Raw genomic sequence first — 27,338 nt, forward strand, 5'->3', positions numbered from 1 at the left:
CTCATCTGGAGCATTGCTCTGTTGCATCCAGAGCCATTCTAGCGCCTGAGGCAGAGGCCATAGAGCCATCCTCAGCGCCAGGGCCATCTTTGCTCCAATGGAGCCTTGGCTGTGGGAGGGGAAGAGAGAGACAGAGAGGAAGGAGAGGGGGAGGGGTGGAGAAGCAGATGGGCATTTCTCCTGTGTGCCCTGGCCAGGAATTGTACCTGGGACTCCTGCATGCCAGGCCAACGCTCTACCACTGAGCCAACCGGCCAGGGCCCTTACTCATTTTTAACGTTCATCTGTGCAACAGTGTCTTTTAAGCACCTTAGCAATGTTCATTTTGTCCATAGGTGAAAAAATTGCAAGTGAGGATGCCAATCTAGAAGCAGTATGGAAATATCTTAAACAATAGTTTCATTTAATTTTGTCAGGTATTATTTAATATTTTTTATTAATATTTTAAAACTTTCTTATAATCTAGTTTTGTATACCTCTTTTAGTGTTCTTATTTAAGCATTAAATGCATGAAATAATAAACTACCTTTTGTTATATCATTTTTTGTACTTAAAACAGTCATTAGGGCAGAAAACCGGTTGTTAAATTACTTGAGTCCCACCACTGACAGTAGGTACTCAATAAACATTCGCTAGCTGCATGAATCCATTCCAGGCCCAACCTAAATGTCCCCATGTTAGGCTCTTTCAGCCCTCCACAGTCTCCGCTACTTTTTGGGCCCTCAGCACCAAGTGTCATTTCTTAACTGCCTCCTCTGTGCCATATGCTTTCTCTGCAGTTCTAGGAGGGGAGGAGCAGGGAGAGACTCTTCTCTCCATTTTACAGATGAAGAAACTAAGACTGAGGAAGGGCCAGTGCGTTTCCCAAAAGGGTCCCAGCCAGGTGGCATTCCAACAGAGTCTTTCTGACTCTATGACTTGGGGGAACTGTTTCAACGTTCCCCCAAAGTTCAGGGGACTCCTGGGGGAGTGTATTCCCGGTGTTGAAGGCCTATGGCCATGAGATGGCGCCAGCAGACTGCTCAGGAGAGCCAGCCTCACCTTCAGACCTGGGCTGCACGCAGGTCTGCACACGGCAGGGGCCTCCCCACTGGGGCTGGCACTGAACAACGTCAGGACTGGTTCTCACAGCCTTTCCTCTTGACCTGCTCTCCAGCCTTTCTCCTACTTATCATTCCCAGATAAGCTCAAGCCCTGTTCTCAGACCCTCACCTGGTCAATGTGGCTCACAAGAGCCACTGGGGACATTGGCAGGACGACAGGGCCAGTGTTGAGCCCTGTCCTTCTGAGGTAGAGGCCCTGGGGGTGTCACCTTGATACCAGGTATCCACCACCCATTTCTCCTCCAGGTATACCATCAGCAGAAACAATGAAGTCCCTCACCCCATAGAGGGGACAACCTTTCTACAATTCCAACAATAATACACAGGGTCAGTTTATGCCAGGAGAAGAAGCAATTCAGTTTAGACCTAAGGAAGAAGTGACAAGGGTTGATGCTCCTTGAGTTGCCTGGATCCTCTGGTCTCAGGATACCCTTTAGATGACTTAGCAGCCTCCCACGTCTCCTGCCTTGGCCCCAAGGACCTCATATCTAGAAGGGATGAGGAGGTCTGATAGCCAGAGGCAGGAGCTGGAAGCCTGAGTCACAGCCTTCCAGCCAGCCAGGAACCAGCCCAGACCAGGCTGAATGTGGAAAGAGTCCTTCCCACCTTGGCCTGCCTGCCTGCTGGGAAACTCGTCTGGAATCCCCCTTGCTCAGCCTCTGGCCTGAGAGGTTAGCAGCAAGGGCACAGGATGACAGGGGTCAACTCTCAGCTTCCTTCCCTTGAGGAGTCAGACAGGCTGGGATCCAGCACCAACTTGCTGCATGACCCAGCATGAGTTACCTACCCTCAATGCGCCTGTGTCTCTGTGTGATGGACTGGCATCCCGTGCCCTTGCTGCTAAACTCACAGGCCAGAGCTAATCGTGGCGCTTACCTGACAGGGTCATTATGTCTTCTGTGCTCCACTCACCAACTCATCCCTGACCCAGGCAGCATCCAGCCCCCCGATGGCCAGTCTGAGTCCAGGTTCCTGATGCCAGTGCCTCTCTGGCACCCAGAGGACAGAGGGCAGGGGACAGAGCCAACTCCTTTTGTAGGAGTTTTGATCTCAGCTGTGGTATCAGGCTGGCCACAAAAGCAGTAAAACCTGGCAGGAGGGGGGCACACAGAAGGCAGGAAACCTAATTTCTCTTCTCTTTCCCACTTCCCCTTCTCATCTCCTTTGTAACAGGAATTAAAGCTGGAACCGAAACAACCATTTTCAGTGCAAGGGAGGAGAAGCTGTAGCTTTGGGGAATTGGAGCCGCTTCCTTTGGTTTCTCTCCAGCTTGTACAGGCTGAGCAAAGAGGAAACTTGAATCTCTTGAGTCTCTCCTATGTGCCAGGCCCCAGCTGCCCCACTGCTGAGCTCACAGCATCTGGACTGTTTTTTTTTTTTTTTTAGAGAGAGAGGAGAGACAGGGACAGGGACAGACAGCCAGGAAGGGAGAGAGATGAGAAGCATCAACTCGTAGTTGTGGCTCCTTAGTTGTTCATTGATTGTTTTCTCATATGTGCCTTGACCTGAAGCGGTGGCGGGGGGGGGGGGAGGGGTGGTGGTGGTGGTGGTGGTGGCTACAGCTGAGCCAGTGATCCCTTGCTTAAGGCAGCAACCTTTGGCTCAAGCCAGTGACCTTGGGCTTCAAGCCAGCAACCATGGGGCCGTATCTATGATCCCATGTTCAAGCTGAATGAGTTCATGCTCAAGAGGGCAACCTCAGGGTTTCAAACCTGGGTCCTCAGCATCCCAGTCTGACGCTCTATCCACTGTGCCACCACCTGGTCAGGCTGGACAGACATTTTTTTGGCATTGACTATGCACCAAGTAACGTGCGAACGTGCTTTACATGCTTTATCTCATTTGCTCTTCACAGTTACCATCCCAACTTCACAGATGAGGAAGCTGCAGCTTGGCAAAGTTAGCAACAGCTTTTCTCCTGGAAATGAGATGAGGTCAGACACCACGATGCCCTGGTGAGTGCAGGGCTGGCAAGTCACGGTGGCCTAGGGGGGTTGAGGAACTGTGAGAGAGCTCGAGAGTGTGCACAGAGCCCAGAAAGCAGCAGCAGCAGAAGAGGGAGAGCCCACGGTACCTGGCTTCCCAAGTCTGTGCCCTTGGGACTGCAATTCCTCCCACCCAGGACTCCAGGAGATCCCAAGATCATCCAATAAGCCCTCTTTCACCTGGAGCTGATGTGGGAGGATCTCTGTTTTTTGTCTGGACCCCAGGATGTTCAATTTTCTCCCTGTGGATGTGTACCACTTGGATCTCTCTTCAAGAAAGAACTAGCCATTTAGTTGCAAGCAGTGCAGTTGACTGACAGCTTCTGTTGGTATCTTAAGGACCCACCCATCCGCTCAGATAACCAGGCTCCAGTCTGCTGGGAAGAGATGGCCCGGGTCCAGCCAGTCATTGTTCTGCTCCTCTGTAGCTTCTTCCCACCCAATTCCCAGACCCCCTCTGATGATTAGGGCCCCACCTGCTGCTTTTTCTTTGGGGGATCCCCTCCTTCTCTCCTTGAGGATCTGGGGGGAGGGGGTGGCCCTGTGACCTAGGCCTGCCAATCAGAGAAGAGTGGGCTCCTCAGGCCCCATAAATGGCTCGGGTGGAGGAGCAACCTCCTTGGGTGCCCCAGAGTCAATTCTGGAGCTTTTGCTGGAACACTGGGAAGGAGACAGACTTTTCCATTGGATTTGCAAAGCTGGTAGGGAATGAGCCTGGAGCTGCTCGAACCAGGTGAACGATGTGCCGGGCACTCTCTTAAGCACTGCAGATACTGTCCAAAGTAAAGCCAAGGAATGGCAGAGTAGAGGGTTGGAAACATACAAGTTCCTGAGAACCCCACTGAGTGCCTTGTTCCAGCTATACCTGAAACTTCACCTGCCACTGGACTTTTTTTTTTTTAATTTTTATTTATTCATTTTAGAGAAGAGAGAGAGAGAGAGAGAGAGAGAGAGAGAGAGAGAAGGGGGGGGGGGAGGAGCAGGAAGCATCAACTCCCATATGTGCCTTGACCAGGCAAGCCAAGGGTTTTGAACTGGCAACCTCAGCATTCCAGGTCGACGCTTTGTCCACTGCGCCACCACAGGTTCAGGCTTTTGTGGTGTGAGCTGATAAAGTCTCCTTTTGTCTCAGTCCATTTGACCTAGGATTCTGCCACTTGAAATCCAGAGTCCTGCCCACAGACCTGCACCCCCATGAATCCTAACATTCCTATAGGGGAGGCTAGAACAGACTGTCTCCCTCGGGGCCACCAACAGAGGGGCAGGTGGGGATTGAGGAGCTGTCAAACCTAATCCCCTCAACAGCTCCCAGGGTGACCACTGTCATCTCAGTAGGTTCTAGACAGGAAACTGGAAAGCTGTAAACCCAAGTTCCAGTCCTAATTCACCTTCTACCTGTTGTGTAACCCTGGGCAGGTCACTTCTCCTCTCTGAACCTTATTTTCCTGAGCTATTTCACTGTGACAGTTTCTAGGCTACTCAGGAGGTGCTAGCCACTGAGCTAAGTGCTTTTGCTATAGAATCTCATTTGCTCTTACAACTACCCTGTGTGGTAGGTCATAATATCCCAATTTTAGAGTGAGGAAACAGGCTTAGAGAGGGTTAGTGACTTGCCCAAGGAGACACAGTGAGTCAGTGGTGGGCCAGGACTAGGATGCAGGTCTGAATAATGATAAAATCTGTGCCCAGAAAGAGAGGTGACAATTTCCTACAGGAAAACTGAAACCAGAGAAATTAAGACCTTGCCCAAAGTGTCCAGTAAATCCACCATGCCACCCAGCCTCTCAAGAACACAGCGGCCTGAGAAAGAACAAAGAAACGGGAGCCAGGAGATCGGGAAGAAAAGACTAGTCCCAGGGTCGATGTCAGCCACACTCCCTCCATTCTCTAATTCTGTTAGGAATTTGGGACAAGGTCTGCTTTGTTTTGGGGGCTCCGGAGACCAGCATAGGTGCCAGCTTCCAAGAAACACTGGGAAATATCAAATGAGTGAAGCCAGTCTGTAAAGATAAGCCACAGCCCTGCCCAGGTAGCTCAGTTGGTTAGAGCACTGTCCCAATAGTTGTGGGTTCAATCCTTGGTCAGGGCACATACAAGAACCAACCAATGAATGCATACATAAGTGGAATAGTAAATTGGTGTTTCTTTTTCTCCCCCCCCCTCAAATCAATTTAAAAATAAAGAAAGGAAGGGAGGGAGGGAGTGGGGGAGGAAGGAAGGAAGGGCCACATGGCTCTGTCCTTGGTGTTGCCTGGCTCAATTAAAATTTTACAAATTTTTTGTCTTGGCTGATGGCAGAGAAGACTTGTTAAGGCAGCGGTTCTCAACCTGTGGGTCGTGACCCTGGCAGGGTCGCCTAAAGCAATCAGAAAATACATAATGCATATCAAGTATTTACATTCTGAATCATAACTGTAACAAAATTACAGTTATGAAGTAGCCACCAAAATTATTTTTTGGTTTGGGGTCACTGCAACATGAGGAACTGTATTGCGGGGTCACGGCATTAGACAGGTTGAGAACCACTGTGTTAAGGGGAAATACAGTTAACAGAGTAGCACCTCTGAGCCTTCCTGGGCACCCCAGTCCCTGACCCACCAGCAGGGCAGAACACCAACACTGCTGGAGTGTTTCACAGCAGACACTGAGGCCCCAAACGTAAGCAGCTTTGTCCACGGCTCTCACAGTAAGGTTTGGGTGTGGAGGAAGACTTAGAGAACCCCTCAGCTCCCATGAGAGAGAGCCCTCGCCTTGGCCCTGCTCTGACCATCCCTAGCACACAAGCCCACCTAGCAGAAATACAATACTCAATTGGCCCAGGGGTCAATGACAGGGCTCTGAGCTCTGAGCCCTCAGGGCATCTGACCTGGAGCTCTTCCCATCTTTTCGAGAAGGAGGCTTCTTAAAGCCTCTTTTGACAGGACTTATCTAGCCTCTGCTTGCATAGTTCCTACGACAGGGAGCTCACTCCTTTATTTCCAGGCCACTGCATTCTACCTTGAGAAAGCTCAACAGGAGATGTGCTTTGTCATACCAAGCCCTGAGATCTGCCCCTAGGCACCGCTTATTTTCCCTTGCCTAGTCTGTCTCTGGTCACAGAGCCTGGCTGCCCCCAAGTCCCAGGGCACCCTATAGAGACTGTCTGAGACCATTCATCAGTTGGTCTTCATTGTCACTAGGCAATCCTAGTGTTTATGTTCAGGCCCAGGGAACCTAGTGGTGGAGCCCACAAACCAGGCATAAAGCCAAGGGGCTATGACCATTTCCAAATGTGAAGACAAAACCCTTTGCCTCCGCCCTTTCCTGACTGGGTCTGTGTGTCTGTGTGTACATGGTCGGGGGCAAGAAGAGTGGGGGTCTCTTACCATTTTGGGAGGAAGAAACTGAGGCCCCCATAAGCTTAGTACCTTACCAAGGCCACCAGTCAGTGGTCTTCCAATCAGCTGGACCACCTTCCACCGGACCCCAAATCCTCACCTTCAAACATCAGTCATGTGGGACTGGAGCCCCATTTGAAGCCAATCTAGTGAGGGAGGAGCGGCACTTTGTAGGCATCTGAAGGGTGGCTGGGGAGGAAGAGATCAAAGTCAGGGCAATGCCTGGCTCAAAGTGTAATGTGGGAGGTCAGCGGTGACACAGGCAGTTCCTGCTGCAGAAGGGCATGCTGCTATATGTGGAGAGTGCTTGAAGAAAATAGGGAACACGGGACAGACCTCACTTCCTTCAGGGGCCACTCATGAGGCCTTCTGATGAGGCCCCCCCACCACTCGAGCTAAAATGCACCCTCCCACTCTGCACATGCATGCTTCCTACTCCTCTCTTCTGCTGTAGTTTTCTCCTTAGCATTTACCATCTTTAAAAAAAAAAAAAATTTCTTAAGGTTTTATTTATTCATTTTAGGAGGAGAGAGAGAGAGAGAGAAAGAGAGGAGGGGAGAAGCAGAAAACATCAACTCCCATATATGCCTTGACCAAGTAAGCCCAGGGTTTTGAACCGGCGACCTCAGCATTCTAGGTTGATGCTTTATCCACTGAGGCACCACAGGTCAGGTTGCATTTACCTTATTTATTTATTTATTTATTTATTTATTTATTTATTTATTTTTCTGAAGTGAGAAGCAGGGAGGCAGAGAGACAGACTCCTGCATGCACCTGACCAGGATCAACCCAGCATGCCCAATAGGGGGCAACGCTCTGCCCATCTGGGGCATTGCTCTGTTGCGGCTGGAGCCATTCTAGTGCCTGAGGTGGAGGCCATGGAGCCATCCTCTGTGCCCGGGCCAACTTTGCTCCAGTGGAGCCTTGGCTGCAGGAGGGGAAGAGAGAGATAAAGAGGGAGGAAGGGTGGAGAAGCAGATGGGTGCTTCTCCTGTGTGCCCTGGCCGGGAATTGAACCCGGGACTTCCATACACTGGGCCGACACTCTACTGCTGAACCAACTGGCCAGGGCCACATTTACCATCTTTTAAGGTACTATTTTATTTGTCTGCTTATTGTCTGTCTCCCCCCACCAGAACATAAACTCCACCAGGACAGGGGTTTCATGTTTTATTCACTACTGAGTCTCCAGTGCCAAAGACAGTGCCTAGCACTAGTAGGTACTTAATATTTGTTAAATAGCCCTAGCTGGCTGGCTCAGTAGATAGAGCATTGGCCCAATGTATGGACGTCCTGGATTTGATTCCCAGTCAGGGCACACAAGAGAAGTAACCATCTACTTCTCTTCTCCTTCTTCTCTCCCTCTTCCCCTCTTGCAGCCAGTGGCTCAATTGGTTTGAGCGTCATCCCCGGGCACTGAGGATAGCTTATTGGTCTGAGTGTCAGCCCCAGGTGCTAAAAATAGCTTGGTTGATTCGAGCATCAGCCCCAGACAGGGGTTGCTGTGTGGATCCTGCTCAGGGCACAAGTGGGAATCTGTCTCACTATCTCCCTTCCTCTCACTTAAAATAAAAATTATTGAATGAATGAGTGAATTTCTAGGGGAATGTCTGATGGAAAGGACTTGGGAGCAGAGATCTGATTGGGGGCAAAGTGGACTTCGCTTAAGGCTATGTTTGTATTACAAGCTGCAGTTTGTATTTCCAGCATGTGTTTCTTGGGGATTGGGAACTGACAGAGACCATAGAGCCACAGTGGGGTTGCCTCTATCTGGCTGTGTGCATGATTCAGGCTGTGAATAGTCCCACCTAAGAAAGGCAAACAGGATATGACCTGGTGGGCCTGGGCTGCCTGCCTCTCCCTCCTCCCTGACACTCTCACCTGCTAGATCATGCCCCCCACCCCATAGTGGTGCTGCTCCAGCATATTCTCCCCGAGCCTCCCAGCCTGCACACCATCACTCCCTCTGCACTGGGGCCTCTGATTTAGAGTCGTTCAGCACCTGGGCCAGCATCTCCCTGGTATCTTGCCAGTCTGGACCCAGGTATCTTGCCAGTCTGGACCCCTTCCCTTGCCAGTCTGGACCCCTTCCCTTGCCAGTCTGGACCCAGGATTCCTAGGAACACAGCCAATCTGTTCATATCCTTTACTTCTGGCAGCATCAAATGCTGTGTCCTGCGCTGCGAAGTTGAGCGTGGCTGGAGGATGTGACCCAGCTGAGGACCCCAAGGCTCCATGGACAAGGTCACTACCCTACTTGGCTGGGTCCTCAACCTTTTGCCTGTGTTGGACTGGTCTCCTTCCCCTCTCTTTCAAACCTTTGCCTCATCTTTCTTGTCAGCGCTACACCCTCAACCCCAGTAGCCCTCAACTCCTTCCAAAGCAAAGAGAGCCCTTGCAGAGGGGCCTCTTCACATTCTGGTCACTAAAATAAGCCTGCCTGCATCTGCCCCCTTCTCTCCCTGTTCTGCAGCCCTCCTGGGTCCAAGGCCTCTCCTCCTGGGCTGCCAGCTCCTCCCCCTCAGCCCACAGAGCTCTCCATCCAGTTTAACCTCCTCCTTGACCCCCATGCTTCCCAGCCCTGCGTCTTCCTCCCTTCATAGTCAAGCTTCTGGAAGAGTCCTCGCTGCTCTGCCTCCATTTCTCCCAGCTCTACAGTTGGTCGCAGGGCAGAGCAGGGAGTATTCGGACCCAGCTTAGAGAAACATAGTGGACACCCTGTCTTTCTTGGTGAAGTTGGCGAGATGAGACCATGGGAGTGAGTGACCATCTGAGCTCCATCACCAGGAAATCTCAGAAGTGACCTTGACATAACATGATTTGGGAGAAAAAACAGGCCACTTCCAGGGAACTTCTCCCTGACCCCCCTCAGCCCCACCAGGCTGATGCAGGGCTAGAGGAGGGGCACTGCATCTGCGGCGTCCAGGAAAGGGCCTGGACTCGGACAGGAAGGTAGGGTGGAGCTCAGGGTGGGCAGCAGCACCTCCAGAATGTCTGTTTAGGGGGGAATGGGGATCTGGCCGGGGCAGAGGAGGGGACTGATACCTTTGCATAGGTCATGACATCAGTTTGAGAAAATGTTGTCTGCATCTTAGAATAAGAGAGGCTATCAATCATGGAGCAGGTGAAGGCGGGGGTGGGGTGGGGTACAAAGCTCCCTAAGCTACCCCCTGGCATCACCCTGGTCATACAAAATATGAGACTACACTCTGGATGGGGTCTCTCCTCAGAGCTCCCTGAAAATTCAGAGTTCTTCAAGCCCCATCAGTAATTCTAATTCTCCTGTGCAGTCCCACACACTCCCACTGGCTTGAGCCCAAAGGTTGCTGGCTTGAGCTCAAAGTCACTGGCTTAGCCCAAAGTTGCTGGCTTGAGCAAGGGGTCACTGGCTCTGCTGGAGCCTCCCAGTCAAGGCACATATGAGAAAGCAATCTATGAATAACATGAGTTGATGCCTATCTCTATCCCTTCCAGTCTGTCTGCCTCTCTTTCTCTCACTAAAAGAGAAAAGTAGAGATAATAACACCCACCTCATAGTACTGTTGGGACTCAAATGAAGTAATGGAACTAGAACACCTGGTTCAGTATCTGGTGAGAACAGGCAGTCACTCAGTGAGGCTTCTATTCACTCATAATTTTATCACAAACCAGCTAAATCCATGAGAAATGGCCTCATTTGCAGCCTTTGCTCATTTACTCACTCACTTATTCATTCATTCATTTGACATGCAATTGCAGGGAGCCTTACAGTGTGCAGGGACTTCTCTGGGCTCTGGTCCCTATTTCTGAGAAGCCCCAGCAAGTGAAAAGATAAATGAAGGGGTCCTTGGAAAGAGACAGGAGGCTTCTATCCCTGCCTGGAGTACCAAGGAAGGCTTCCTGGAGGAGGTAATTCTTTGTTGGATGTGGTCAAGGAAGTAGAGGGTAATCCTGGCAGGGAGAACTGCTGGAGAGGTGAAGGCATGGGCTATCTGCAAGTGGTTGTGTTTGTAGAAGCTGAGGCTGAGAGGTCATCAGATCCAGGTCCTGACAGGCCACAAATGCCAGGCTACAAATTTGGCATCTGCATGTGGGTGCCAGCCAAAGAGCCTTCGATGGTTTGTTAAGCAGGGCAGAGATTTGATCAAATTTGAGATTTAGGGGTCCTATGTGCTGCTGCATGGAGGACAGATTAGATGTGGTTCTATTCCAGGTCAGAGACAAGAAGGTCTGAGGTGGTGCCCTGGCTCTTCCAGTAGGGGCTAGAGGTAGGGCCAAATCAGGGGCACTGAATGCCAGGTTCATAGCAGCCTCCTATCCCTCTTCTACACACTCCTCCACAATCCTGACAGCCAGTGCTAGAAAGACGGATTGGGGGAAGGTGTGGCTTCTCAGAGATGCCCTCCTCCAGTCCTCAGGTCACAAACGGGAATCCAGGATCCAGAATAAGTGAGAGCATGGCCTATGTCCCTTCTGTGTCCCCATGGGGACCTCCCACCCTGGCCCCCATGCCCAAGCCTGTTTCTCCAGTCTAACTCCTCTCCTGGGGAAGCACAGGTGTGGCTTTGGTAGATGGGGACTAGGAGGAGTCCGAAAGGATGGCTTGCTCCAACTGCCAGGCCCAGGTAGGCCCTCCCATCTCCAACTGCAAGGGGAACCCTTAGAGTTTCCGGAGTTCTCTCCTGTCCGTTTCCACACCAGTTTGCAGCGGGGGAAACCGAAGCTCAGGGAAGAGAGGCATTGGGCTCCTAGGATATAAACACAGCCATCTGGCCTATGGGTATCAGGTGCAGAAGACAGAATACATGGGCCTTAGGCCTGGCCCTGCCACTGGGCAGCTGGATTCATGATTCCTGAGGGTATGCAGCTGGTGAGGGGTGGAGCTCCTACAGCACAGCATCTGTCTCTGGCTGTTGCCCTGTGCTCAGCTCTGTTTTCAGGGTGTACTCCCCTTCCAAATCAGTCTGTGTCACTGCAAGGCATGGCTGAGAAGGACAAATAAGAAGGAACCGTGTGCCATCTGCTCCAGGGAACTGTGGGCCTGGACTAGTCCCATCTCTGGTGGAGTAGCCAGAACCTAACCCTCTCCAAGGGAGTCAGATGTCCTATCAACACAGCTCAGCCAGGGTGGGGTTGGTGGGGAGGCCTGGCTCTTGCCTTGGGGCTTGCAGACTTGACAAAGACCCGTCAGTGTCTGGCCTATGCATGACCTGGACCTGGGGGTGGGATGGGCAGGTGGAGCCTATGGAACTACCCGGGAGGTATGCTACTGTTTCATATGGTCAGTGCCAGATGCCTGCCATCCATTCTCCTGGTGGGAAAAGTGTGGACAAATAAAGGGCCACATACTAAACCTGATGAGCCCAGGGGAGGCCTGCATGGCGGCCTTACAAACTCAGAGACCAGAAGTAACCACAGAGGATGGTCTGAAATGAAAACTCTCTAACTAAAAGCAGGTCAAGGCAGGTAGTCACGTCCTAGGCTGGTATCTTCCCTGTCAAAGGTCAGTCTTTACCTTAACTGCGTCTATTGTCTTTTTGCACTTAGGATAGCATATCTTTGGAATGTCAGGGTAATTTTCTTTCTTTTCTTTTTTTTCCAGACCCCTCAGGGCACAACCACTGCACCCGAGTGGAGACCACAAATCCCCTCATTGTTATTGTTATCATATTAATTGTTTTGGTTTTTTTTTATAATTTTTTTTAATTTTTTATTTATTCATTTTAGAGAGGAGAGGGGGGGGAGAGAGAGAGAGAGAGAGAGAGAGAGAGAGAGAGGAGAGAGAGAGAAGGGGGGAGGAGCTGGAAGCATCAACTCCCATATGTGCCTTGACCAGGCAAGCCCAGGGTTTCGAACCGTCGACCTCAGCGTTTCCAGGTCGACACTTTACCCACTGCGCCACCACAGGTCAGGCCATATTAATTGTTAACTGTTAACTATCCTATACCCCAAAATTTAAAAAAGGTATATGTCTATTTGTTTTACTTTTTTATCCAATCCCAGAGATTTCCCTGCTTTGCTTTCTCCCACCTCCCTCATCTGCCACCACTGGATTTCATGTGACCCCCCTACATCTTGCTCTTTGATTCTGATGTATAAAAGAAATGGTAAAACAGGCATTTTCTGAAGCATTTTCTCAATCCATTGAGATCTTACTTCTTGATAGCTGTCATCAGTTTGGCTCAAATAAAATCATAAAAATTCTGGCAGATTTGGATATTTCTTACATTGACAACACTGAGGCCGCATTTCAGATCGATCACTAAGCCATGTTTGTTCTCCATCCTTACATTTGTCATACTGTCCCCTTCTCTCATCCTGTTGTCCATGCCTCAACCTAGACTGCAGCCACCTCATGCTCTCCATCTTCCATCTCCTGGGTCAATCTGTTTCCTTTCTGCAGTCAGAAGGATTAGTGCTCAGCAAAAATTTGACCTCATCACTCCACTGCCCAAACATTTTATGGCTTCCCAGGGCCTGAGAATTAAGGCAAGCCTTGGCCCTGCTGACCTCTCTGTTCTCAGCGCCCCCTCTGCCCCTCACACATGACCTGCAGGGCCCTGAGCTACTTTCAGTTCCTGGGACCAGCTGTGTTCTCTGCTCCCTGGTCAGTGCTGTTTCTGCCCCTAGATTGCCCTCTCCCCACATCTGCAGCTGGCGGACTCCTGCTGTGAACCCAGGGACAGAGGAAACCCAGGCCCTGCCCTCAGGAGCTCAGTGTCAACAGGGATCATGTACCTGAAGGTCCATAGTCCAAGGCAGACGGCAGTGCTGCAGGGTCCTGAGGGGGCCCAGGCCAAAAGGGGTGGTTCTGCAGGCACGGAAGGCTCAGTGGAGGAGGCAACAATGAAACCGCCAAGTGCACATGGAGGCAGAGGGGACTGCAAGGGCTGAGGCTGGATGAGGAAGCTTGAAGGATGGTGACTGCAGCTGGAGCTGCCAGTGCACCAGTAAATGTGGCTGGAAAGGAGCCCCAAACTAAGAATAGTAATGATACATATTGAACCTGACTGGTGCCAGAGGTATATTACATTTAATCTCTGTGCAATAGGACTGGTGTTATTTTTACTTTATACCAAGCGTTGGGTAAATGAGTTTGTAAAATTTGTGTTTTTTGAGTTTGCTCACTTTTACTGTTAAAAAATGGTGCTGGGCAGTGCCAGGTATGTGATCTGTGAAACTGCAAATTACTTTCCTGCTTGGGAAGGGCTATTGTCTTGCTAATGTTTGCTGGAAGAGAGGTTTTGGAGCCAGAAAGTATCAATATTAAAAAGAGAAGGGAGGAAGCCATGTTTGCAGAGTTTGTGCAGAGAGAAGGGAGAAGATATGCAGATGGAGAACCAGAGGTGAGGGGCTTTTGTGAGCTCCACTGAGACTGGTGGGGCCTTTGATTCCAGGAGGAACCGGAGAAGATTCTCCTGGTTGCGGAACCGGATAATGTGTCAGGGTTTTGTGAACTCTGAATGTGTAAAGCCAGAAGCCAGGGCCAGGGCTACCAACACAGCTGCCGCCCGGCCCATGCAGGTTCGCATTGGATTCGGACAGTCGGTAAAGAAACAACGGAGCCACAAACTGGTGGGCCATAGTCTTTAATCCTAGCTTGCACCTGGCGGGCAAGTAAAAACACACACTGGGCTCCAAAACCCAATCACATTCAGTGCTCACAAAGCCACTGACTTATCCGAGTTTCCTAGAATCAAAGGTTTCTAGCTCACCAGACTTATTCACCTCTGTTCCCCATCTCCTTCCTTATCCCAGATACAAACTCTACACAAACTGGCATCTCACTCAGCACTCCACCATCTTGGCTGCTTTTCCTGGCCTCCTCCACGTGGCCTCCTTCCGCTGCTGGCTCTACTCTCTCTGCTAATGATAATCTCAGGAACCAAGAGCGCAAGGTCCCGCTCCGTCCCTATTTTATAGTGTAGAAATCTAAACCCTTAATCCAATATACAAAATAGGGAAGTCTCTAATACAGTCACTTCTCTGAGGCATGATTGGATTGTACCACCCCACATCAAAATGGGTGGGAAAGGCTTAATCCCAAAACCAAGCCCCAGGCTATAAGGATTCTCAACAGACATTAATATCACCTGGGCAACGGCCTCTTTAACAAAGTGAGCATAATACATTTTATCTGCCCAACAGAATGAATGAAGAGGGAAGCGTTTCCCTGTGTGTTGCTCGTCGGCCAGTGCGAGACTTTAATAAAAGAATGGCCCACCATTTTTTGGCTCCACTGTTTATTTGCTGTCTGCCCGACTCTAACAGGAACCTGCATGTGCATGGCCACGACGAGGATGGCCGCGAGTACTGGCCATACACCAAGGCATAGAGAGGGGGCACAGATAGAATGAACGGCTACTGGGGCTATGAACTTAGACCAGCTCCAGAGTCTATGTTCTGAGCACCTACAATACACTAGGGCTGGGGGAGGGTGGCTCTCCTGTGGCAGGGAAATCCAGCCCCTCCACTGCTCTGCCTAACCACCTGGGACCCAGCTTGACCGGGGCTCACCCTCCCACCAGTTTCAAGGTTCCATAAATACTGCCTCCTCCAGAGACCAACTAAAAGGATTGCCTCTACTTCTTTCAGTGCCCTCTATGGCAAGTCTGAGATGAGGAATGTCCTTTCAAGTAGAACCTCATGACCCTGACTGCTCATCAGATTCCTGGCCCACTCTTGGGGAGAAATGTTTGCCTGCCAAGCACTTTTTGCTCTGGGGAACCCCCTACCCCATTCCATGGTAATTTTGTTCATTCAAAGTAGGCACCTGACCCAAAGCCAATCAATCAGAAAGCATCCATCCCCTTATTGTGGCAAGGTGCCAAAGAACTGTAAAACTTAGTATTGGCAATGCCATTTTAAAAGGAAAAGTCAGGCTTTCTGTCCTTTCCTTTCTTTGGAAAATGGAGGGAGAAGGATATGAAAGTCTCCGGACTTACAAGGACAACCAGGTCATTTAGCTTTAGTTTTCTGAAAGGCTTAAGGTTATCTGAAGAACTTCCTTTCCCTTTCAATAAGAGACAAAATTAACATACCACCCTACACTGATTTTGGCTCTCCCTCCCTTCCTGGAATCCTGAGAGTAACATACCTCTAGGCCAGCGGTTCTCAACCTGTGGGTCGCAACCCCGGCGGGGGTCGAACGACCAAAACACAGGGGTCGCCTAAAGCCATCGGAAAATACATATGTTTCCTGTAGGGTTCAGACAGTTCTTTGGTAGACACCCCCCCCCCCCCCCCCCGTTCCCAAATTTGACGATTTGGACAATTCGGCATAGAAATCAAGGAGGTAAGTAAAGCAACTCTTTTTGCTTTACTGAATTCTAGCTTTTTGTCTGTTCTGAATTCTTGCTTTGCTGTTTGTAACTCCAGAAATACGTAGGTAAGGCAAATCTTTTGCTTTGCTGTTTGTGACTCCAGAGGTGTGTAGGTAAAGCAACTTTCTCTTTACTGAATTCTAACTTTCCTCTGAATTCTAGCTTTTCTGTTTTGGACTAGTATGTAGGTAAGGCAGATCTGTGGCTTTGCTGTTTGTGACTGGAGATATGTAGATAGAGCTTCTGCTTTATTGTTTGGGACTCCGGAGGTGTGTAGGTAGGGCCAATCTTCTGTTTTGCTGTTTGGGACTAGTCTGTCAGTCTGGATCTGCTGCATGGGGATTGGACACAATCTTACTCATTCAGTAGGCTCTCCAAGACTGAGACGTCGGTGGAGAGTTTTGGGTCCTGCCTTAGGCTTATCTGGGACGCATCTGGTTGTACTCTGGAAGAGACGTCCATTTGTGTTTGCATATTTATTCGTGCTCGAGGAAGATAATTAGTGGGAACTGAGTTGACCAGGTTAATCAGTTCTGCCTCGGGCTTCCAGAGGCGTCTATTTGTGTTTGCACATTTTTTCGTGCTCTAGGAAGACCATTAGTGGGGACTGAGTTAACCCCGAACTTCCGGGGACATCTGGTTGTACTCTCAGAGAAAGACCTGAGTGGGGACATTTGGTGGTACCACATCTGGGGGTGCTCTCAGGAAGAGACCTGAGTAGAGACTGGGTTAATACTGAGCTGATCAGTCCTGTCTCAAGACTTCCAGGGACAAATTTTTGTTTGTCGAGATCTTCAGTCTTTGTTTTTAATGTTTCTGTCTAAGGCCCCCGTTGCGCAGATAAAATATATTATGCTCACTTTGTTAAAGATGGCGCTGCCCACATGGAAGCCCGTCACCCAGGTGATATTAATGTGTGTTGGGGGCTGGCTGTGGGCAGGCAGAATCCTTGTAGCCTGGGGCTTGGTTTTAGGACTAAACTTTCCCACCCTTTTTGATGTGGGGTGGTACAATCCCATCATGCCTCCAACAAGTGACTTTGTATTAGAGACTTCCCTATTTTGTATATTGGATTAAAGGTTTTGATTTCTGCACTATAAAGTGGGGCAGACCAGGAGCTTGCTCTCTTGGTTCCTGAGATTAACATTAGAGAGGAGAGCAGAGAAAGGCCACATGGAGGAGGCCAGGAGAAGCAGCCAAGATGGCAGAGTGATGAAGGAAAAGCCAGTTTGAGCAGAGTTTGTGCAGGGAGAAGGAAGGAGATGGGGAACAGAGGTGAATAAGTCTGGTGAGCTAGAAACCTTTGATTCTAGGAAACTCGGGTAAGTCAGGAGCTTTGTGAGCACTGAATGAGTGGGTTTTGGAGCCCAGTGTGTGTTTTTACTTGCCTGCCGGGTGCAAGCTAGGATTAAAGATGATGGCCCACTAGTTCTTGGCTCCGTTGTTTCTTTACCAACTGTCTGAATCTAACGCGAACCTGCATGGGCCAGGCGGCTGTGATAGTGGCCGTGGCTACTGGCTTTACAAACCACTCCTTCCTTAAGTACTTGCAGGGTCTGCAAATTACTCAGCAGGCTGTTCAAAAGACTGTCTGAGAGGCGCTTTTAGCACTGCCAGGAGATCCAGTACATACTTTTCAGCCTGGGGACCCAGTCTGAGTAAAGGAGTACATTACCCAAGGACTGACTCCCACATGGATGGATCGAAACACTGTGATCCTGACCACTCCCACTGCTGCCAAGATAGAAGGCATGCCCACCTGGGTCCACCATAATCGGTTGAAACCTGCAGTCCCAGCGGAGACACCTTGTGGACAGCGGAGACTGACCCCACCAACCCTTGTAAGTTAACCCTGAGAAGGACGGCATGCCCTGCTCCAACCACAAACTGGAAGCTGGTTGGTCTATGCACAGCTAATGCCTGAAGAAACCCACTAAAGACTCCCTTTTAATTAGACTTGAGGAAGAAGGGAAATTGGGGTAAAAGAAAAGCCAGCTTGGTTGTCACTAAAGGTTAAGTATTTTTTAAGAGTTCTGACTAAAAGGAATTGTATAGTAATAAAAAATATAGGGTACAGCAATACTTTTTGAAAGAGAAAGGAAGAAAGTAAATTGTTATAAAAGCCAGTTATTTCTGATTAAGAAAATCTATAAAAATTAAGAATTGCCTCATGTACCTCGTTAAAATGAGTCAAGGATTTGACTCAGGATATAAAACCAGTGGGGAATGTGGTAAGGTGCCAGAGAACTGTAAAACTTAGTATTGGCAATGCCATTTTAAAAGGAAAAGTCAGGCTTTCTGTCCTGTCCTTTCTTTGGAAAATGGAGGGAGAAGGATATGAAAGTCTCCTGACTTACAAGGACAATTGGGTCATTTAGCTTTAGTTTTCTGAAAGGCTTAAGGTTATCTGAAGAACTTCCTTTCCCTTTCATTAAGAGACAAAATTTACATACCACCCTACACTGATTTTGGCTCTCCCTCCCTTTCTGGAATCCTGAGAGTAACATACCTCTAGGCAAAGGAGGGGAGATAGACACTAAAAGATTTGTGAGTGTCTTTGATTATATTACCTTGAGAGTTTTAATGTTTTAATGGATCTGCCAGACCAGTGGTAGTCAACCTTGTCCCTACCACCCCCTAGTGGGCGTTCCAGCTTTCATGGTGTGCGGTAGCAGAGCAACCAAACTATAAATAAAAAGATAGATTTAACTATAGTAAGTTGTTTTATAAAAATTTATTCTGCCAAACTTAGCAGAAATCCGACATAAAGTACTTGGTAAGTAATTATTATTATATGCTTTAACTTGCTGTAACTCTGCTTTATAAATTTTATAAAGTAAAATTACTTCCATACTTTATAAATCACCATTACTGTGGAACCAGTGGGTGGTTAGAAAATTTTACTACTAAGAGATACAAAAGTGGGCAGTAGATATAAAAGGTTGACTACCCCTGCCCTAGACAAATGTTATAAGCTTGTTAATGATTGTACCATGATGTCATGCTCCCCCCAACCTGTATGTGGTCAAAGGGTATATAACCAGCCTCTGAGATATACTTGAGGCTGCATGATTTGGGTCAGATATGCCCCATGTTAGTCATATGTGGCTGGCATAATAATAAATCTCCTTTTAATAAAACCCTTCAAAATTCATCTGGACTTGGTGTCTCTATGTAAACCCATGGAAGTGAGGTATGGTACTTTACAACATTACCAGTGACTGGTTTGGGGGAAACCAGTTAGAATTTGTCCCAGCATGAAAGATTCTCTCCCTTTTCCTCCAGGATTATTAGTTGTGAGGGTCCTGGAAGCCTGGTGCTTCTCGAAAGAACTTGGATGAGAATGTAGGAATCCAAAAGGAAGTCAGGAGAAAGAATACAAAAAGAGAGAGTGCTCATGACATCACTGTAACTGCTGAATCTAGCCATGTCTGATCCAGGTTGACATAACTAATACCTTTATTGCCTAAGGTAGTCATTTGCAATCAAAACAGCTCTGGCCAGAATCTATGTAAACACAATTAATTAAAAAAACAAACAAAACAGCTCTGGCCAACATGACACCAAAATCACAGGCAACAACAGAAAAAAACCAGATAAATTAGAATCCATCAGAATCAAAAACTTTTTTGCATCAAAGGACACTATCAGCCTGACTGTGGTGGCACAGTGGATAAAGTGTTGATCTGGAATGCTGAGGTCGCCGGTTCAAAATCCTGGGCTTGCCAGGTCAAGGCACATATGGGAGTTGATGCTTCCTGTTCCTCCACCCCTCCTCTCTCTCTCTCTCTCTCTCTCTCTCTCTTTTTTTTTTTTTTTTTTTTTTATTTATTTATTTATTTATTCATTTTTAGAGAGGAGAGAGAGGAGAGAGAGGGAGAGAGAGAGAGAGAAGGGAGGAGGAGCTAGAAGCATCAACTCCCATATGTGCCTTGACCAGGCAAGCCCAGGGTTTTGAACCGGCGACCTCAGTGTTTCCAGGTTGACGCCTTATCCACTGAGTCACCACAGGTCAGGCTCTCTCTCTCTCTTTCTCTCTCTCTCTTTCCCATATCTAAAATGAATAAAGTCTTTTTTTTTTTAAAGAAGAGGACAGTATCAATAGAATAAAAAGACAACCCACAGAATGAGAAAAAATATTTGAAAGCATATATCTGATAAGGGATTAACATTTAGAATATATATAGAACTGCTACAACTCAACAAAAACAAAAATGACTCAATTCAAATATTGCTAATAGACATTTCTCCAAAGGAAATATCTAAATGGTCAATAAGCTCATGAAAAGATGATCAAAGTCACTAATCATTAGGAAAATGCAAATCAAAACCACAATGAGAGTCTGACCAGGCTGTGGCACAGTGGATAGAGCATCGGACTGGGACACAGAGGGCTCAGGTTTGAAACCCTGAAGTAGCCAGCTTGAGTGTGGGCTCATCTGGCTTGAGCACGGGGTCGCTGGCTTGAGTGTGGGATCAAAGACATGACCCCATGGTCTTTGGCTTGAGCCCCAAGGTCACTGGCTTGAAGCACCAAGGTCGCTGGCTTGAGCAAGGGGTCACATGCTCTGCTATAGCCCCCGGTCAAGGTACATAGGAGAAAGCAATCAATGAACAACTAAGGAGCCACAATGAAGAATTGATTCTTCTCATCTCTCTCCCTTCCTGTCTGTCTGTCCCTGTCTGTCCTTCTCTCTGTCCCCCCCTGTCTGTCACAAAAAAAAATAAAATAAAAAATAAAAAACTACAATGAGATACCACTTCACATTCATTAGGATGGTTATCAAAAAACTAGAAAATCAGCCTGACCAGGCGGTGGCGAAGTGGATAGAGCGTCGGACTGGGATGTGGAAGACCCAGGTTCGAGACCCCAAGGTCGCCAGTTTGAGCGAGGGCTCATCTGGTTTGAGCAAAAGCTCACCAGCTTGAGCCCAAGGTCACTGGCTTGAGCAAGGGGTTACTCAGTCTGCTGAAGGCCCGCAGTCAAGGCACATATAAGAAAGCAATCAATGAACAATTAAGGTATTGCAATGAGCAATGAAAAACTGATGATTGATGCTTCTCATCTCTCCATTCCTGTCTGTCTGTCCCTGTCTATCCCTCTCTCTGACTCTCTCTGTCTCAAAAAAAACAAACAAACTAGAAAATCAGTATTGGAGAGGTTGTGGAGAAATTGGATACATTGCTGGTGGGAGTGTAAAATGGAGCAGCTGCTATGAAAAACAGTTTGGCAGTTTCTCAAAAAAAAAATAAATAAATAAACATAGAATTACCATAAGATCCCACAATTTCACTTCTAGGTGAAAAGAACTGAAAGCAGGGATCAAACAGATATTTATACACCAATGTTCATAGCAGCATTATTCACAACAGCCAAAAGGTAGAAACAATTTAACTGTCCATTAACAGAAGAATGCATAAAGAAACAGTAGTATATCCATCTATACAATGAAATGTTATTCAGTCTTAAAAACAAGGAAATAGCCTGACCTGTGGTGGCACAGTGGATAAAGCATTGACCTGGAAATGCTGAGGTTGCTGGTTCGAAACCCTGGGCTTGCCTGGTCAAGGCACATATGGGAGTTGATGCTTCCAGCTCCTCCCCCCCTTCTCTCTCTCTGTCTCTCCTCTCTCTCTCTCTCTCTGTCTCTCTCTCTGTCTCTCCCTCTCCTCTCTAAAATGAATAAATAAAAATTAAAAAAACACACAAAAAAACCCACAAGGAAATATGATACATGCTACAACATGAATGAACCTTGAATACATCATGCTAAATGAAATAAGCAAGATATAAAAGGACAAATATTGCATGATTCCGTTTATATGAGGTACCTGAAAGGCAGAAACCATGGACAGAACCTGAAACATGAGGCTAGTGTGTTCCAAAAGGAAAATCTATTTTCAAAGTGCCTGGATAAAGGCAGACTGAGACCAGCAAAGGTTGTCAGCCACAGGGAGGGATAGGGCAGGGTTTATATGGATTAGTCAAGAGCCTTGGGCAAAGGCAGCTGCAGTTGCTGCATCCCATTCAACTGTCCCTTATCAGCATCTAGCTGCAAGGGAGGTCTGGGCCAGATTACTCAGTAAGCAAGTCCTTCCTCTTTCTGGCCTGCATTGTTCTTAAGATGGTGACTGAGTAGCCATTTTATCTATCCGTACCAGAATAGTCATTTCTTTTTTTTTTGGTATTTTTCTGAAGTTGGAAACAGGGAGGCAGTCAGACAGACTCCTGCATGCGCCTGATTGGGATCCACCCGGCATGCCTACCAGGGGGCAATGCTCTGCCCATCTGGGGCGTTGCTCTGTTGCAACCAGGGCCATTCTAGCCCCTGAGGCAGAGGCCATGGAGCCATCCTCAGCGCCTGGGCCAACTTTGCTCCAATGGAGCCTTGGCTGCAGGAGGGGAAGAGAGAGACAGAGAGGAAGGAGAGGGGGAGGGGTGGAGAAGCAGATGGGCGCTTTTCCTGTGTGCCCTGGCTGGGAATCGGACCTGGGACTCCTGCATGCCAGGCCGACGCTCTACCACTGAGCCAACCGGCCAGGGCCCAGAATAGTCAAATCTATGGAGACAGAAGAATAGTGGTTACCTGGGGCTGAGGGAGGGAGAAACAGGGAATTGTGTAATGGGTACAGTGTTTCAGTTTGGGATGATAAAGTTCTGGAGATGGACAATGGTGATGGTTGCTCAACAATGTGAATGTACTTAATGCCACTGAATTATACATCGAAAAGAATTAAAATGGTAAACTTTATTTGTGGCATAAGAAATACATAATTTGCCCTGGCTAGATAGTTTGGTTGGTTACTTTGTCCCAGGGCACGGAGGCTGCTAGTTCGATTACCCAGTCAGAGCACAGACAGGAACAGCTCGATGTTCCTGTCTTTCTCCCTGCCTCTCTCTCTCTCTCTCAAAAAAAGAAATACATAGCTGTCTTTGCCCTCAGCTCCATAGAGCTCCTAAATCCCTTGGAATTTCCTGAGTGATAGGAGCATCTCTTGTTCTAATGAGTTGACTGTTGGCAGGGCCCTGGATAACTTCAGGATGGGGGCTGGAGGCCAGAAAGACCAAACTTTGATCCGGTCTGAGAACTTTCAGTCCCATTCTCTAATTTCCAGCAATGGAAGAGGGGCTAGAGATTGAGTTCGATCACCAATGGCCAATGATCCCATCAACCACGTCCACATAATGAAACTTCCTTAGAAAACCCTAACCAACAGGGTTAAGAGAGCTTCTGGTTGGTAAATGCACTGAAACGCTAGGAGTTGGTGTAGCCGAGAGGGCATGGAAGCTCCGCTCTGCAACCCTTCCCTCATACCTTACTCTGTGCTTCTCTTCCATTTGACTGCTCCTGACTTGTATCCTTTATAATAATCTGGTAATAGTAAATAAAATGCTTTCCTGAGTTCTGTGAGCTGCTTTAGCAAATTATCGAACCTGAGGAGAGGACTGTGGGAACTCCCAAGATATAGTAGGTTAGTCAGAAGGATGTGAGGCCCAGGACTTGCCACTGACCTCTGAACTACGGGGACAATCTTGTGGGATTGAGCATTAACCTGTGGGGTCGGTGCTAACTCTCAGAGTTGGTGTCAGAATTGGTTGGTATGAGGAGGAGAAAACCCTACACATTTGGTGTCAGAAGTGCTGTGCATTTTAGCACCAAAAAATAATTAAAATGTAATGTTTATGTTGTGTATATTTTACTATAATAATAAACAAACAAACAAACATACAAACCAAAACAGCCCCAATCAGTAGAGCTACATGTTAGGAGATAATTCTCCATGGGTCTCTCAGATTTCTGCGTGGCTTTTGAGCCAGCCATTTTTTCAAGGATATTTGCCTAGCCAAAAGCCTTGGAAGCTAGTGATAGTCTCTCCCTCTGGAGCAAAAGGCAGGGTTGTTGGCTGTCTAGCCTGACAAAGATGATGTCTTCCTCTGGGGCAAAAGCCAGGCAGACTTACTGCCCGTTGTAAATATTTGAGTTGCCCAGGGTCCAGGTCCCTTTCTTGTAATATAACTGATTGAACGTGCAGGTATTATTTGGCCTCCTTTGCATTGCCTGTGGGAGTTGGAGTTTGAGGAACCAGTGCTAATGCTTATATTCTCCCTGTTATTATTGCTGTGAGAAAAAGATTCTTTGTTTCTTACCAGGAGAGTCAGGTTTTCTGTCAGCATCTCCTGAAACTATAACTGGCTAACTTGTTAACTTGCAAGTGTAGTAAAATTGCAGACCCCTCACAGCTCTTTTTTTTTTTTTTTTAATTTGAGGGAGAGTGAGAGAGAGATAAGAAGCCTTAACTCATAGTTGTGTCACTTTAGTTGTTCATCAATTGCTTCTCATATGTGCTTTGACGGGGGGGAGGGGTGGCAACTCAAGCCAAGCCAGTGAACTTGGGCTTCAAGCCAGCAACCTTTGGGCTCAAGCCACTGACCATGGGGTCATTTCAGAGATACCACACTCAAGCTGGCAACCTCAGGGTTATGAACAGAGACCCTCAGCATCCCAAATCAATGCTCTATCCACTGCACCACCACTGGTCAGGTCTCATCACAGTTCCTGATACTGCTTGCATCAGAATCTCAGGTGAGCCTGACCTGTGGTGGTGCAGTCGATAAAGTGTCAACCTGGAATGCTGAGGGTTGCCGGTTCAAAACCCTGGGCTTGCCCGGTCAAGGCACATATGGGAGTTAATACTTCTTGCTCCTCCCCTCTTTCCCTCTCTCTTTCTCCTCTAAAATGAATAAATAAAATCTTGAAGAAAAAAAAAAGAATTTCAGGTGGGAGATACAGGAAGTTTGTGTTTTTGACAATTCATTATGATAGTCAGCCAACTCAGGTGTGTGAGAATCTTATCCTAGATCTAAGCCCTGGAAAAGTTGGTTTTTCTAAAGAGCTAGCACATTTCCTCCTCTTAGAAGCTGCATCTTTCTTTTTCTTTAGCTGCTAAGAAGGATAAAGTCAAATGTCTATGATCTTCTATCTTAGGATCAAAGTTAGTCTCAACCTCCTGTATAACTTGTATATTCCTGCTTCTGTTTTTTCTTTTTTTAAATTAAGATATAATTTACCTATAATAAACTTCATGTTTTATAGTATACAATTGAATGGGTTTTAGTATATTCACAAGACTGTGCAACTATCTCTAATATCTAACTTCAGAATATTTTCATCACCACAAAAGTACTCATTATCAGTCCTCATTCCTGTCTTCCTCTATCCTGTAGAAATTACTTATCTATTCGCTGCATTTGTGAATTTGCCTATTCTGGACATTTAATATAAACAAAATGATACATCCCTTTTTTTTTCTGGCTTACTTTACTTAGTCTAATGTCTTCAAGGTTCATCTATGCTGCAACATGGGTCAGAATTTCACTTTATGGCTGAATAATACTCCATTGTATGGATATGCCATTTTTTGGTTATCTGTTCATCAATTGATGAACACTTGGGTTGTTTTTACATTTTGGCTATTATGAATAACACTGCTACAAATATCTGTGTGTAAGTTTTTTCATGGGTGTATATTTTCAATTTTGGGGGTATATACCTAAGAGTGAAACTGCTGGGTCATATAGTAGCTCTATGTTTAACTTTTTTTTTTTTCCTTTTATTTTTTTATTTTTTTTTATTTTTTACAGGGACAGAGAGAGAGAGTCAGAGAGAGGGATAGATAAGGACAGACAGACAGAAATGCAGAGAGATGAGAAGCATCAATCATCAGTTTTTCATTGCGACACCTTAGTTGTTTATTGATTGCTTTCTCATATGTGCCTTGACTGCAGGCCTTCAGCAGACCAAGTAACCCCTTGCTCAAGCCAGTGACCTTGGGTCCAAGCTGGTGAGCTTTTTGCTCAAACCAGATGAGCCTGCGCTCAAGCTGGCGACATTGGAGTCTCGAACCTGGGTCCTCTGCATCCCAGTCCAATGCTCTATGCACTGTGCCACCACCTGGTCAGGCTCTATGTTTAACTTTTTGAGGAACTGAGAAAATGTTTTAAGAAGTGGCCGCACTATTTTACATTCCCACTTGCAATGTATCAGAGTTCCAATTTCTCCACTTATTACCTGTCTTTTTCATTATGGCCATTCTCATGGGTATGGAATGGTATCAATTACACTTTTGATTTTTATTTCCCTAATTGCTTCCTTTTTTCTTTGGGGGGGGGTTGTCATTTACATTTTACCATCTTATTTTATGTATTTCTGATTTTTTTTTAAAAAAGACTTTATTTATTCATTGTAGAGAAGGAGGTGGGGAGGAGCAGGAAGCATCAACTCCAATATGTGCCTTGACTGGGCAAGCCCAGGGTCTTGAACTAGCAACCTCAGCGTTCCAGGTTGACACTTTATGCCACTCCAGGTCAGGCTGTATTTCTGTTTTGAGGCCTGACTTTTTGTGAAACAAGTACCCCTTGGAGTAGGACAGTCATGGGTTTCAGGGCCAGGCAGTCTTGGTCTTGAATCCTCCCTCTGCTTCTATTAGCTGTAACCTTGAGCAAGTTATGTAACATTCTGGGTCTCAGTTTACCTCCTTATTGAACATGGGTTACAGTATCAACATTTCATGGTTGTTGGCTCTTATTGTAAAGATAAATCTATAATAAAGCCATGGTGTGGGCATAGAACAAAGTAGGTGAATCTCATTAATGAATCTGGGAATATGACAGGGAGATTTCCAACTTAGTACAGAGTCAGAGACTGGGAACTGTTTAGATTTTAATCTATTATCTGCTTTATTCTAACAACTTTTTACAACAGAGGCATTTTAGGGTGCCTCTCAAACATTGGCCTCTCCGTGCCTCTGTTTCCCCTTTGTGACATCGGAAACGAGACTGTGCTCCATAATGTCAAGTGTTGGTGAGTCTGTCAAGTGTTGGTAGGTTTATTTGAACATCTTACCAATTTTTTCTTTTGCCTGAACTATCAGACTAGCTGCTGCCTAAAGGAATATCTCCTTTCTCAGATGAAGGGCTCTCCAGGGGAGGAGGGAAGTGAACTAAACCTTCCTAAGAACCAGCAAGTAATGTTATGTGCCTTATTATTATTTTTTTTAGAGAGGAGAGAGAGAGAGATAGGAAAGGAGAAAGAGGGAGGAGAGTGACAAGCAACAACTTGTAGTCGCTTCACTTTAGTTGTTCACTGATTGCTTCTAGTATGTGTCCTGACTTGGCAGGCGGGCTCAAGTCTAGTCAGTGACCCCTTGCTCAAGCCGGTGACCTTGGGCCTCAAGCCGGCAACCCCAGGATCATGTCAATGATCCTGCACACAGGATCATGTCAGTGACCCTGTGTTCAAGCTGAGAAGCCTGTCCTCCAGCTGGCGACCTCAGGGTTTCAAACCAGGAGCCCCAGTGCTCTGGGTAGGCTCCATCCACTGTGCCACCACCAGTCAGGCTATGTGCCGTGTTTAAAATACTCCATGAGCCAGCTAGGTTTTGTTATCCCACTTTACAAATTTGGAAACTGATATTCCAAGAAGTTAAATAAACTTATCTGAGATCACATAGCCAGCAAATGCTGGTCCTGGATTCAAACCCAGCTCTGATTTCAACATTTTGTGTTTCTTC

The 27,338-nt window shown here is 47.2% G+C and overlaps 1 protein-coding gene across 10 annotated transcripts in view; it reads right to left on the reverse strand.

Moving 5' to 3' along the window:
* P2RY6 (pyrimidinergic receptor P2Y6) overlaps positions 1–27,338 on the reverse strand; it is a 57,800-nt gene that overhangs the window by 18,977 nt on the left and 11,485 nt on the right. For 5 of the 10 annotated variants that reach the window (XM_066250507.1, XM_066250542.1, XM_066250511.1 and 2 more), the window contains one exon: positions 6,566–6,654. The exons of 3 other annotated variants lie outside the window; for them this stretch is intronic. In XM_066250507.1, coding sequence (XP_066106604.1) covers positions 6,566–6,575 — 10 coding nt within the window. In that variant the 5' untranslated portion in view covers positions 6,576–6,654. Of the gene's footprint in view, positions 1–1,979; positions 2,096–6,565; positions 6,655–27,338 lie in introns of those variants that run through there. 2 more of the 10 variants (XM_066250505.1, XM_066250554.1) reach the window with 2 other exon arrangements.

The sequence above is a fragment of the Saccopteryx bilineata genome, chromosome 1 (assembly GCF_036850765.1).
Source record: "Saccopteryx bilineata isolate mSacBil1 chromosome 1, mSacBil1_pri_phased_curated, whole genome shotgun sequence".
In the NCBI taxonomy this organism is placed as follows: Eukaryota; Metazoa; Chordata; class Mammalia; order Chiroptera; family Emballonuridae; genus Saccopteryx; species Saccopteryx bilineata.